This window comes from Chiloscyllium plagiosum, unplaced genomic scaffold, assembly GCF_037043375.1.
Source record: "Chiloscyllium plagiosum isolate Xiang-an unplaced genomic scaffold, Cpla_swu_hap1 HiC_scaffold_3, whole genome shotgun sequence".
Classification (NCBI taxonomy): domain Eukaryota; kingdom Metazoa; phylum Chordata; class Chondrichthyes; order Orectolobiformes; family Hemiscylliidae; genus Chiloscyllium; species Chiloscyllium plagiosum.
In genome coordinates this window covers 46,993,249-47,007,609 of record NW_028270141.1, presented here as the reverse complement: position 1 = coordinate 47,007,609, position 14,361 = coordinate 46,993,249, and the positions used below count along the sequence as shown (strand labels likewise).

The window sequence follows — 14,361 nt, the reverse complement described above, 5'->3', positions numbered from 1 at the left end:
TTCATTTTGTAGATCATCTGTCATGACCAGCAAAAGTGCTTTACAACAAATGAGGTAGTTTGGAAGAACAGTCACTATTGGAATGGAGGAAACATGACAAGCCAATTTGTGCATAGCAAGTCTCCATAGATAATAAAGTTCTGGTGACCAGATAGAAGATAAATATTGGCCAGGACACAGACCATACTCCCTGTCTCTTTATAATTACTACCTGCCAAATCTCCCGAGGGGATCTCATTTTAATGTCACAATGAGAGACAGCGTATCAGCTTTGCAGCACTCCCTCACTACTGGACTGCAGTGTCAGCCTGGATTATGTGTTTAAGTCTCTGAAGTTGGTCTTGAAGATGCAACTTCCTGACTTTCATGCAAAAGTGTTACCGACTTGGCCACAGACGAAACATTGATGTAAAAAAGCCCCCAAGCTGATTCGGTCCACCGGTTACTTAGTGCATAACGACACCATTAGGTCATGTAACCAAGTAGATTTCCAGACACAATCTTTGGGTTGAGCTGAATCAGGTTATCTCAGCATGAGGTCAGGATAATCGCCCTCAATACTCCTCAGGAGAGGCAAAGCAACTTGATTTCGATTTCTGATTGGCATTGGCACCCACTGACCACAGCTGCCAGGCTATTGCCTCCACATTGAGCTCAGTTTCAGCTCTGAAATCCCTCTGTATGATTAGTTAATTAACATTCACTGCAATGAATGCAAGCTGGTAACATTTTCTACTCAGCAAAAAGAACCTTCCACATCCATCAAAGTTTCACCTGCACATCCACCAATGTCATTTATTGTATGCATTGCTCCCGATGTAGTCTCCTCTACATTGGGGAGACTGGATGACTCCTCGCAGAGCACTTTAGGGAACATCCCTGGGACACCCGCACCAATCAACCCCACCGCCCCGTGGCCCAACACTTCAACTCCCCCTCCCACTCTACCGAGGGCATGCAGGTCCTGGGCCTCCTCCACCGCCACTCCCTCAGCACTCGACGCCCGGAGGAAGAGCGCCTCATCTTTTGCCTCAGAACACTTCAACACCAAGGCATCAATGTGGACTCATTTCCCCTCCCCCCACCTTACCACAGTTCCAACCTTCCAGCTCAGCACTGTCCTCATGACCTGTCCTACCTTCCAATCTCCCTTCCCACCTATCCACTTCACCCTCCCCTCTGACCTATCACCTCCATCCCCACCCCCATTCACCTATTACACACTTAGCTACCTTCTCCCCAGCCCCACCACCACCATTTATCTCTCCACCCTAGGGGCTTCCTGCCTCTATTCCTGATGAAGGGCTTTTGTCTGAAACATCAATTTTCCTGCTCCTCGGATGCTGCCTGACCTGCTGTGCTTTTCCAGCACCACTCTGATCTAAACTCTGGTTTCTAGCATCTGCAGTCCTCACTTTTGCCAAAAATTGACATTGTCAGGAATAGTGAAATGGGATAGGATACAGGGAGGAAAATGGGCCTGGGAGGTTTTTTTTTTAGCAGTTATGGCTTTTTGGTTAAAAGTATGTTAAGGTTGAATATGTTGTCTGTTTTCTATTTGTAGCTGAATTGTACCTGGGACATTCTGAACAAGGCATGGAAAGATCGCATTGACAGGCTGGATGAAGCAATGCAGGAGGCTGTTCAGTTCCAGGATGCACTACAGGTAAAATGGTTTGATGTTGTTATCCAGCTTGTATATCCGGAATAAGAAAAAAATTTCCATTTAAATATAAAATCAACTGACTATGAAATTTTTCTAACAGGATAAAGAGAAACTACTTTACAGGTGCAGTCATATGAAAGTAATACTTTTTAACTCTGCGGCTTGTGATAATTTGTGATAATGCGTTAAAATTCTTACTCTTTGTTGCTTTTGAATTGTAGTCTATAATTGCAGTGACCCGTGATTCCTCTGAATATATTAAATCTCTAAGCAATACAGTCTCTGGACAGTACATTATAGGGCAACATGGATGAGTCAGGCCGAAGTACCTGTTTCCATGCTGAATGACTCTATGAGAAGAAAATGCAGTGGAGAGGGTTCCTCACTGATATTGAAGCTTGCCACATCACCACCCATCCAGCTAAACGAATGGGCAGGAATTTGGGTGGAAATTTCAGCCATGGAATCTTCCTCTCCAAATTATTATGGACCAGACTAAACCCTCTCAAAATCCGTTAAAAAGACAGCCTCGACCCCAACATCTTATTTTTAAAAGCATTGAGTTCTGCATGCAATTTGATTTGTCAGATTATTGGATTTGATGCCAACACACTTTATTCTTACACTGTAGTTAAAATACAAACAAAAGAAAGAAGAATTGAAGTAACTTATCTCTATTGGAAAACTTAGCAATAATACATTATTTAGCTACTAAACAGTAACTGTTCCAATATAGTAACAACCCATAAACACATCCTTGGCAAAGACAAATTCAGTAAAATAGATTGTCTCACATGCAATTTGCATGCCAGGAGGAAAGAACATCAAGAGAATCTCACCCATTCGTGCTGCTTCTATTGCTCCAACTTTTTTTAAAAAAGCTAGCTACATTGCTAAGCTCAGAGCAGACAGCTCGACTCCAAGCTTACCACACTTGCTTTCAAAAGAAACAGAGCACAACAAATCCTTCTTAAAGGCACAAAATAGAAACCCAGCTAATCCCATTCTGACAGATACAGTGACAGGAAAATCCAGCCTGTAGTCTGCACTTCAGTTCAGAAACCCATCTTCAGGTGGAAAGCACTGCAGCCTGAGAAAATTGAGCAAACCTGATCCTGATGACAACCTGTTTGAGATTTGAGTTCCTTTTCAGTTTTTGGTGATTTTGATTTGATTCTGAGACATCCAGGTCGAGACAAGTTTTAAACGGTGGACACTTAAAAAAAATTCAGTTAACTCCAATCCAGCGAAATATTGTTACGGATCTGGGTGAGGTTCCCAAATATGTTACAATTCACTTAGGGTCCAGGTTGTAAAAGTAGATAGAATTAAAATCCCAGTTCCTAATTCATAGAGTAAATTCACAAGATTCAATGCTTTATACAAATGAAATAAATTTTACTGTGCAGGAATAGTATGATGGAACACACCACAAACCATACATTTACGAACAAACATGACTAAAGCAGATCCCAATAATTTTCTTCATGGTGGCACAGTGACTCAGTGGTTAGCACTGCTCCTTCACAGCGCAAGTGACCTGGGTTCGATTCCACCCTTGGATGACTGTCTCTGTGGAGTTTGCATACTCTCCCCATGTCTGAGTGGGTTTCCTCCAGATACTCTGGTTTCCTCCCACAGTCAAAAGGTGTGTACGTTAGGTGGATTGGTATGCTAAATTAGCCCAGAGTGTCCAAGGTTGTGTAGGTTAGGTGTGTTAGCTATGGGAAATGTGGGGTTGCAGGAATAAGGGAGAAGGATAGTCCCTGGGTAGGATGCTGTTTGAAGACTCAGTGTGGATGTGTTGAGCAGAATGGCCTGTTTCCACATTGTAGGAATTCTAAAAATAAACTCCCGTCCAAGCATCAGTAATCACTGCAAGCCACAAAAATCCTTTAAAACTCTGCCTCAGCCTACTGCAGTCGGATATTATATTGGATATGCTGATCCCAAAATATGTCTACTGTTTTCTATTTTAAATTCAGGCCATGTTTGATTGGATGGATATTGCAGAGACTAAGTTAAATACTCTACCTCCAATTGGTACAGATCTTGAAACAGTGAAGCAACAAATTGCTGAACTCAAGGTACGTATATCTATTATTTGCAGCTGTGTAGATGAACAGCATTGAAGATCAGTGTCAGTTATGGTTTTAGTAGTTGCTAAATTTGTGTGAATTTGAAAGGAGCATTGTCGACACAGATGCAGATCCTGTGATATTTGTGCATTTCTGAATTTTTACCAGCAATTTAAGACCGAGGCATACCAGCAGCAAATAGAGATGGAACGACTGAACCATCAGGGAGAACTGTTACTGAAGAAAGTGAGTGAAGATGATGACAAGCGTGTTGTACAGGAACCTCTTCATGAGTTGAAACATCTCTGGGAAAATCTGGATGAGAAAATTGTCAACAGACAAGTAAGTATGTCTGTGATGCCCTCGGGACCAATGTATGTTAACCATCCCATTCCCCCAAACACCTTCTCATCTTAAAAGGTACAACCTAAAGTATTATCTATTACCAAACTCTATACCTTTTAATATTGGGTATCAAATTGAAGCTAAAGTGATCATTATAATGCTTACTCTTGTGTCTGAGTGATTTAACAAATGAAAAATTCAGTTATCCCTTGAAATGGCACCTAATTCGTTCCAGATTGAACTTGCACATGTTCATTTTGATTTTAATGATTCCATAGGTTTAAGTGGTGTCGAATACATTGTGATAAAATTGCTAATTCATTTGTAACTGCAGCATAAACTGGAAGGTGCTCTGTTAGCTCTGGGGCAGTTCCAGCATGCCCTGGATGAGCTGATGACTTGGCTGACCCACACCGAGGAGCTACTAAATGAACAGAAAGCTGTTGGTGGAGATCCCAAAGCCATTGAAATCGCAATTGCTAAACATCACGTATGTAATGCAATTTTTCTGTATCACTGGCATTTCAGTTTGACTTTTTAAGTCTTCAATTGTCAGGATAACATGCAATTTGCCATCTTAAGTTCTTTGTCGGAAGACAGGCCCTTGATGATTATTTGCTGAATCACACAGCGAAGTGCTTAAATATTTACTCTGGATCGGGATGAGAAGGCAGCCCCTAAGTCTACCTCAAACAGAACAGAAATTCAACTTCTGAGTTGTTGTTGTCAATCAGAATCGCAGGCTGGCCATTTAATATAATTAACCTTTACCCCCCTAAAATGTGAATTGCATCCTTGCAATTTATGTAATCAGTTAATTATAGAATAATACAGCATAGATGGAAGCCATTCAGCCCACTGTGCTAGCTTTTAGTGCCAAAGTCCCTGATTTTTGCACCATAATCCAATTCCCATTCAATTTGCTTTTTTAAACCAACAACCTGGTTGCTAATGTGTTCACAGTTTGTCCTGTCTAAAATCCAGTATGTTGATTCATCATCTCATTGATTTAAAGTGGTGTTGCTTCACTCTGTTCTCAAACAAGCAGTGTGACAGAGTCACTATAACATTTGACCTGGTAATGGATGAAATGGGCAGTGCAACCTATGAGCCTATCGATGTTACAGACAGTAAGAATAAAGAGTGCTGGGAATGCCCAGCAGGTCAGTCATTTCCTAAAAGAGGAAACATCACAGATGCTAGGTCAGGGAACCAGAGGAACTGAACATGATGGGAAGGAATCCCAAAACCTTCTCAACCATTTCACTTGTGTTTATAATGTTTTGCTATTATATATTTGCATATGTATTTTAATGTGGCAAACAGGCTTTTTTATGAAGGAAAGGGAAAGTGCAACAATGCATTGCTAAATTATTTTAATGGAAGTTTTCTGCGACAAGTTGTCCACTTAGTGTGCAGTTTTAGGAAACAAGGTCAGTATAGCTGGTATTGTATTTTCAAGAAGTAACTATGCCTTATACTCCCAGCTGAGTGCTTTTATGTCACTCCAACACTGTGTTTTCAGTACAAGTGCAAGCAAAAGCGAGAGATTAGGCCTGATCCTTGCAGAAGAGGCACTCCCTGAAAGAATTTGTTATTCTGGCTCAATTTGGAGTCCATTAAGGTTTAAGATTTAATTTGCATTGTACAAAGCTGAAGCAGCTTCTCACCAACATTTGTGGTGTGACTACCCCCAGCTAATTAACTGTTGGTCACTTTTTTTTTTCTCATTACTTTTCACCATTCCTTTCTAATAGTAGAATTTGTTTTCAAAAAACATTTTTAATGTGTGCCTTAGCATTCACTGGCTACCAACTATGTGGTCATCCAAGAGCTCAAGCTCTGGAGTCCAGTGGTCATAAATACATCTGACTGGAGTTGCTGGATTGTGATTGAAATGCTGAGGCTGCTTTCTGCCCTGTTACTGAGCCCAATATTATCATTTCTCCAGTGCCCTGTTTTGAAGTCGCCAATTCAGAACCAAGTCTGATACTATTATTGACTTCTGTGATTCACATCTCATTGGACTGCCAGAGTCGTGACTCAAATCTACTACAAATGCCTTTTATACTTTAGGTTCTACAGAATGATGTCCTCGCGCACAAGTCCACTGTGGAAACTGTGAACAAAGCTGGAAATGATCTGCTCGAATCGAGTGATGGGGAAGAAGCCAGCAGCCTGCAGAGCAAGCTAGAAATCCTGAACCAGCGCTGGAACAATGTCCTGGAACAAACCGAGCAACGGCAACAGCAACTGCAATCCTCTCTCATCCAGGTAAGGCAGGGTCACGAATTCGTCACAAGCTGGTTTGAGCCCAGACTGAAAGGTACTACAAACTGCAATTGCAAAAATCTTAACTGGGGCTTTAGGAATCCAACCTCTCAGGTGAACATGATGGAGAGCAATAGTAATGTATGAGGGTAAGATTCAGGATACTTCAGAACCAGTGATACAAATCAAAATTAATTCATAACTTTTAGTTTTGGGCTGGTTTACTATCACCAACTAAGAGAGAGGGAGAGAGATTCTGTTCCTGATTATATTACTATTGGAATCAATCAGGAAATGGTAGCTGAAAAATATTTAAATATCTAAAGAGGACAGACGTTGAATGTCTTGATGTCAAATCCTTTTTTCAACCCAGGAACTTTCTTTTTCTTCTCCCCTTTAGTTCCCCATAATAAAAGATGTTCCTGATAGCTTAGGGATGAACATCAATTCAGCTGCTTCTCACCAACCACTGGAAATATGGTTCTGACCTAGTTCCTTTCCTCTCGCACTGCTATTCGCTTTGCGCCATAAATGGAGACTGTTCGACCGTTGAGTCACTGCTGTCTCCCCTCTGAACAGTCCAATCAGTTCCACTCCTCACTCAATTACTGCAGCTCTGTATGTTTATTTTTCTCAAGTGCCCATTCAAATTCCTTTTTGAAAATGTTAGTTGTTTCCACTGTCCTCATGGGCAGCATGTTACAGGTCATTACCGTTCACTGTGTTTCAAAAAAAAAGGTTCTTCCTCACATTCCTGTGAGTCAAGTTTTTTCTCCCTTGGTCTAATGGCCTTCCTGGGTGAACTGACTATAATCCATGAGTAAAGATGAGCTATCAGACTGTCCCTTTCTTTGACACTACTCAGAGTTGCATTACCTTTGAATAAAAGTTGCCTTTGCTCGTCTTGGCTGCCCCCAGCATCACAGCTTGGACAAGATCTTAACTAAATTGCTTTCAGAGAAACTGCAGTTATCATTTAGGTTGCGGGGGTGGGATGATTTCTGTTTCTTATATCCTAGTCAGCTGAAGATTAATGTAGTTTCTTTATATTATATAGGCTCAAGGTTTCCAGAGCGAGATTGAAAATATGCAGCGCTGGCTGGTAGACATTGACCGTCAGCTGTCGGCATCAAAACCTGTTGGAGGCTTGCCAGAAACTGCCAGGGAGCAGCTTAACGTTCATCTGGTACGTATTGTTCAGTAACAAAGGCTGTTCAGATGGTTTAGTTACAGAACTGGAAGAATTTTGTGTGTCTATATAATGAACAGGAACAAAGTTGCATTACTTAATGACGACAAAAGGCTCTTGTGCTGAAAATATTGCTTTATTTGAATTGTGGGCTCATTGTTCTGGTGAACATCTTTGACTGAATTGTGAATCCCAGTCATGTTCTAGCATCTTATTGACTTCATAGAATCAATAATTGAATCCATACAGTGTGGAAACAAGCCATTTAACCCAACAGGTCCACACTGACCCGCCAAAGAATATCCCACACAGACTCATTCCCCAACTTTGTATTGTTCTACATTTCCCCCTGACTAATGCCCCTCACCTATACATCCTTGAGTACTATGGGCAATCTAGCATGGCCAATTAACCTGGCTTGCACATCTTTGGACTGTGGAAGGAAACCGGAGCACCCAGAGGAAACCCACGCAGACGTGGGGAGAATGTGCAAACTCCGTACAGACTGATGCTCAAGGCTGGAATCAAACCCGGTCCCTGACACTGAGAGGCAGCAGTGCTAATCACTGAGCCACTGTGACTTGTGTTGAATGATGCTTCTAAAAGAGGGCAAAGTACCTAACACTGGCTTCAGTGGGACCCCATCTTTCAAGTTCCGTTTGTATAACTTGAAAAATTCTCCTGAAGATTGGAAAGCTTGCATTTCTTGTTATTATAGAAACTAAAACTTTTATTTATATGATTTGAAGATGCCGGTGTTGGACTGGGGTGCACAAAGTTAAAAATCACACAACACCAGGTTACTGTTTAACAGGTTTAATTGGAAGCACACTAGCTTTCGGAGCTCCGCTCCTTCATCAGGTAGTTGTCACCTGATGAAGGAGCGACGCTCCGAAAGCCAGTGTGCTTCCAATTAAACCTGTTGGACTATAACTTGGTGTTGTGTGATTTTTAACATTTATTTATATGAATGCATATTATACCTATTTTCTTCCATTGTAAGGAGGCAAAAAAAATACTGTTGTCAATTGTAACACAATTGTAACCTGAATCAGAAAATCATGGTTTAAGCCCGATTTCTGAGCCTTGAGCATGTAAATCTAGGCCATCAATCTAACTCTAATTACTGAACCAGTGAAGGTGCCATCTTTTGCACAGAAAGTGAAACCATGTGAAGGATTTCATGACATATGCGATGAAAAGAAGGAAGCGGTTTCCTAGTTGTCGATATGTACCATTCAAAAGTGTCATTAAAGATGATTTTTCAACATTTTTTCATTGATATTTGTGGGAATTTGCTCTGGTTAAATTAACTACCACATTTTGTTTATTCTTTACTCTGTCAGGGAATGTGGGCATCGCTGGCAAAGCCAGAATTTGTTGCCCATCACTGATTGCCCTTGAATTGAGTGAATTACTTTACTGTTTAACAGGGTAATTAAGGATCAACCATATTTCTGTTGGTCAGGTATCACATTTAGGCAGGCCAGGTGAGATGGCAAATTTAGTTCCCTAAAGGACATTAGTGAACCAGATGAGTTTTCAACATCAATTTGATGAAAGTCAAATCAATAAAACTCTGAAAGAAAAAGCTAACCCAATAGAAACTACATAACCACCGTCAATTGTTATTTTAAAAAAACCATCAAGTTAGCTGATATCCTTTTAAGGAAGAAAATCTGTCAATTTTATTTCATCTGGTTTACATGTGACTCCAAACACATAGCAATAAATGCTGGCATCACTGATTAGATAAAAACACAGGTAATTGAATTTGGAAAAAATGGAGACCATTCCATTCTATGAGCCAGTTAGACCATTCAGATCATAACCTATTTGCCCATCAGTGATCCATATCCTTTCCTACTCATACCCAACTAATCTACCAGTTTTAGCTTTGAAAAGTCGAACGACACAACCACCACCTCCCATCCCCTCCCTCGCCATAATTCACATCCTCTCTGAGGAACACTTCCAGATTTCATTCCTCATTTATGAGATTTTTTTTTCTGATTTCAGTCCTCCATAGCCTGATTCTATTTCATTCTGACTACCCATCTATCATTTTGAACACCTCACCTTGAAGGTCAAGGGCAGGAGATACATGGGAACATCATCACATGCAAGTTTTCCTTCAAGTCATATACAATCCTGACTGGAAAATATATCGCTGTTCCAACATGGTCACTGGGTCAATATCCTGAAATTCTTTTCCTAACGGTGCTGTGGATGTTCCCGCACCATATGAAATGCAGCAAGGTTCAGCTCATAGCTACATTTTCCAGGACAGTCGGAGTTATGCAATACACGCTGTCTAGCCAGAAATTCCTTCACCCTGTGAACATTTTTAAAAAAGGTTACCCCGCCTCCTTCTAAACCCAAAGGAATAAAGTCCAAGGCTATGCAATACGGTGAATATGTGCCTTATTTGTTCAAGGTCAGAAGTGAACATAGATAAGTTACAACTAGGACTAGGACATCTCAGCTTAAAAATACGGGGTAGACCATTTAGGACAGAGATGAGGAGAAACTTCTTCACCCAGAGAGTGGTGGCTGTGTGGAATGCTCTGCCCCAGTGGGCAGTGGAGGCCCAGTCTCTGGATTCATTTAAGAAGGAGTTGGATAGAGCTCTCAAGGATTGTGGAATCAAGGGTTTTGGAGATAAAGCAGGAACAGGATACTGATTAAGGATGATCAGCCATGATCATATTGAATGGTGGTGCAGGCTCGAAGGGCAGAATGGCCTACTCCTGCACCTATTTCCTTTTGTCTAAATGAAGTATTCCAACTTGTTCTCAATGGTAAATGTGTAAACATGTGTATATGTGTGAACACTCACAATTAACAAGGTAATATATATGTTCATCTAGGAACTCTGTGCTGCATTTGAAAGCAAAGAGGAGATCTACAAGGACCTGATAAATAAGGGGCAGCTGAGCTATAAGGGTGTTGATGACAGTAACGTGGAGCAAGGCATCAACAACCTAAAGGAAAGATGGGAATCGGTTGAAGTAAAACTAAATGAACGAAAGGTACAACAGTGTGTATTTTACTAATGTGAAATGGTGTAAAAATGTTTCAAATAGTTTTCTCAGTTTTTAATACATTAAAGCAGTTTCTTATCCCTTGTTTTGCTGAATAATTTTCAAGTTCAATTAAAACAACAACTGCATTAATATAACATCTTTAATAATGTAAAGCAGCCCAAAGCATTGAGGCAATTTTTCATTTATAAGGAAACATGAAATTGAAAATCGAATTTGAATACTGAATAATATGCTTGGGTCATTGTAGACAAGAAGATGTTTCAGAGGTGGTAGTATGAAAACTTGCCGTTAAATAGGTGATCTCAGGTAGGGGAATCACAGAAATTGCTTCGCTGTGGGAAATGGAAAAGTGTGATGAAGTATAGAGAGCATGGACATTTCTGAGGAATAGGTTGAGATATGTTGTTGGAGCAGAGTAGAAGGAGCTTTACCTGCATTAAACAGTGCTGTACCTAAATTGAGAGTACCTGATAAGTGGAAAATGTTCCACTCCTCGCTCCTGATACTCTTCACTTTAAATACAAAGTAAAGAGAAAGAACGAACAAGCATATTTTGTAACCTTGATAAATTCCAAGATGTCTCATAGGCAAATTTCTGAAGTGTAGTTCGTGTTGTAATTTGAGGAAAGAATAATGAGTGCTTTCAATGGACATTTAGCAATTATGAAGGTTGATCAATTGACCACTATCTCATTATGTGCAGGTTAAACTGGAGGAGGCCCTCAACCTAGCCACAGAATTTCACAATTCACTTCAAGATTTCATCAATTGGTTGACCCAAGCAGAGCAAACTTTGACATTAGCTTCTCCGCCGAGTCTTATTTTGGACACGATTTTGTTCCAAATTGATGAACACAAGGTAAATGAGCTGAGATGAAGTTCAAGAAATGTCAAAATTTCTTTGAGAAAAAAAACTGATCTTTGCTGCATTGAACAAACACATTTTGCGATCATATTTCTCCATTTTCAGGTTTTTGCCAATGAAGTCAACTCACACCGTGAAAAAATAATTGAACTGGATAAGACTGGGACCCACCTGAAGTACTTCAGTCAGAAGCAGGATGTGGTACTCATTAAAAATTTACTGATCAGTGTTCAAGCTCGATGGGAGAAGGTTGTGCAGCGTTCTGTTGATAGGGGAAGAGGACTAGATGATGCAAGGAAACGTGCTAAACAGGTAAAGGAACTTACAGACAGTTGTATTGGAACAGGCTAAAATTATGTGTAAAACTTGTTTCTGTATCTTTGTCAAGTGGATAATAATTAAGTCAAAGTTTCTAGAGGTGTGATCTCCTAAAATGTTTAACAAGTCTAGCGTTTATATTCTTTATTACTAACTGCTGTCACTTTGATCATATAACACTAATGTACTTCTGAAGTGCTCAAGAGATCTTCTTTCTCTCTCCTGCCTCTGTTACTACATAGACTTCACATCAGAGAAAAAAAACTATTCCACCCAATATTTCTCATCAGCTTTGTCCCACCTTTCATTACCTAACCCTATCACCATTTACTATTTTCTCTTTCATACACTTATATAGCTAACGAGTTTTGAGAAGATTTGTAGTTCGGGTTGAGGTTCTGGATGTAAGTTTGTTCACTGAGCTGGCAGGTTCGTTTTCACCGGAGGCTCATTGATGATGTTACCAAGTATGGTGAAGAACCGTCTGAAAACAAACCTTCCAGCTCAGTGAGCAAGCTTACATCCAGAACGTACATAGCTTTCCCTTAAATGTGCCATTGCTGTTCACCCTTTAAACCTTCTGTGTAATAGTAGGTCCCACCTTCTCATTGCTGTCTGGGTAGAAACATTTATTCTGAATTCCCTATTGGAATTATGACTGACTGTCTTATACTTATGATTGTGGATGCACTCACAATTGCCAAAGATTAAAGTGCATGAAATATCTTTGCTGCTTAATGGAAAATTCAAGTATGCACAAGTTCTAACTTCCTATTTGGATCAAGATGGTGAAAGAAATTTAAAGATAGAAGCCAAATTGCTGTTTAGAAGCGGGATCTGAGTTCACACACAACCTTTACCGTTGATGCTATCTGAATCCTTTGGGGAGATCAAAGAGAACAGCAGCAAGCAAAGTTGAGGCACACAGACAAATGGATGAGGTCATGGGATGAATTAATCAGGCTGTTCTCAATAGCAATTTGAGACAGTGTTCCTAATTCTGAATTTCAAACTGACCTCCTGAATGCTTGAACATTCAGGTTTGACTTCCTGGAGCCCTTAACCTTTCACTTTGACTTGTTCATCAACCTTTCAGCATTACACGGAAGTAAATTAAATAAACTGGAGAGGAAACAGTAAATTCAAAGTGAGATAACAGGAATATTTTCTCTTACAGATTATAATTTTATGATAACAGGTAGTTTTCCTATAACGTCGTAGTTATGTTCCCATGTGATGCCATGTTATAGAAAATCGTGGGGCTTATGAGGAAAACAGGGTTGGGGCGAACCACCAAAAATACATGTAAAAGTTGAAACAAAAATAGTAGTTAGCCTAACACAAACAATAGCACAATCTGGGTAAATTTTGACCTGTGATATGGTACTGTATAGTGCAATTCATCAGAATCTTCAACTGATTACTCAATTGGCATCTATACATGCTGGCTGCACTACATTATAACCAGTCTTCTGATCCCATCCAGTGGTAACACTGCACAAGTCAGATCTTAAAATGAAATCTGCCTTGATAAATCAAGGGCTGAATCTTAATTTCTTTCGCTAATTGTCAGTTGTCAAGTTTCTCAGAGGGATTCACATCATGATGCTTGGGGACTTCTATCACCTTATTTTATAAAATCTGCCTGATTTATAAGCTACACCACCCTCTGCTGCTCCTCTCTCACCTTTGTAGCATGTGCCACTTCCAAAACAACTCACCACTTCCTAGATATTCCAGAATTAACCAACATCCATGGTGCAGCACCATCTTGAAAAAGATATTGTGCACCCAGACAAGAGCTGAGAGTCTGGAGTTGCCCTGCATGTTTCCTCACATTGGCCCTGGATATGGCAGACAATGGAACATTGGTGCCTGTCTTTGTGGGCAATGACATGGAGTTGGCACTCATGGGGATAGGGTGATGCAGAGGTAGGACATCTTTGTCTCCCAGGCCAACAGAGAATGCTGTTCTACTGGAAATCTGGTTTGGACTAGGCTTATCATCCAGACCAGTGCAGTCTCAACCATTTGAATGATCAGAATGTAGGAAAAAGATTAATGACCTTCTCCACTCTGCCAGTGAAAGTGCCACCATCTTCTCCTTGCTATCTCACACTCACTCTACGTCTGCTGCTGTATCCACAATTTCCTGTAAGTTCTTCCCCACTATAATCCTCACTAAGATCTGACCCTGACTAACCCTGAATCTTTTCTACATAGCCAACTCACCCGCTCAGGACATTTCCACTCATGCACCAAAAGTAACAGTATGCCACCCACCTTTCCATCCTTCACCCACTATGTGCAGAGCTTCCTGACAATGACCATCCTGAGCAGCTGACCAACCATGTCCAAGCCCCTGTACTGGTATGTTATTGTAATTGGTTACCATAGTGATTGGTCACTGAAACAGATTCATATGAGTCTGCAGATATTCTTTAACATATTTTTTAAACGGCAGAGAAAAAAAGCTCTTAAACAACAAGCCAAGTTTCAAACTGTTCCTCAGCACAGTCCTTTTACTGATAATCAATTCCAATGAAATTTCACTCTTCCCTCGACTCTATAAGTTTTTAAAT

General features: G+C 40.4%; 1 protein-coding gene across 20 annotated transcripts in view; it reads left to right on the top strand.

Annotated features, from left to right (window-relative positions):
* The window catches only part of dst (dystonin), a 617,802-nt gene that overhangs the window by 534,314 nt on the left and 69,127 nt on the right, over positions 1-14,361 (top strand). For all 20 annotated transcript variants that reach the window (XM_087979186.1, XM_087979173.1, XM_087979215.1 and 17 more), the window contains 9 exons: positions 1,565-1,666; positions 3,652-3,753; positions 3,913-4,086; positions 4,424-4,579; positions 6,166-6,363; positions 7,418-7,546; positions 10,420-10,581; positions 11,300-11,455; positions 11,567-11,773. In XM_087979186.1, the coding sequence (XP_087835312.1) occupies positions 1,565-1,666; positions 3,652-3,753; positions 3,913-4,086; positions 4,424-4,579; positions 6,166-6,363; positions 7,418-7,546; positions 10,420-10,581; positions 11,300-11,455; positions 11,567-11,773 (1,386 nt within the window). The remainder of the gene's footprint in view (positions 1-1,564; positions 1,667-3,651; positions 3,754-3,912; positions 4,087-4,423; positions 4,580-6,165; positions 6,364-7,417; positions 7,547-10,419; positions 10,582-11,299; positions 11,456-11,566; positions 11,774-14,361) is intronic.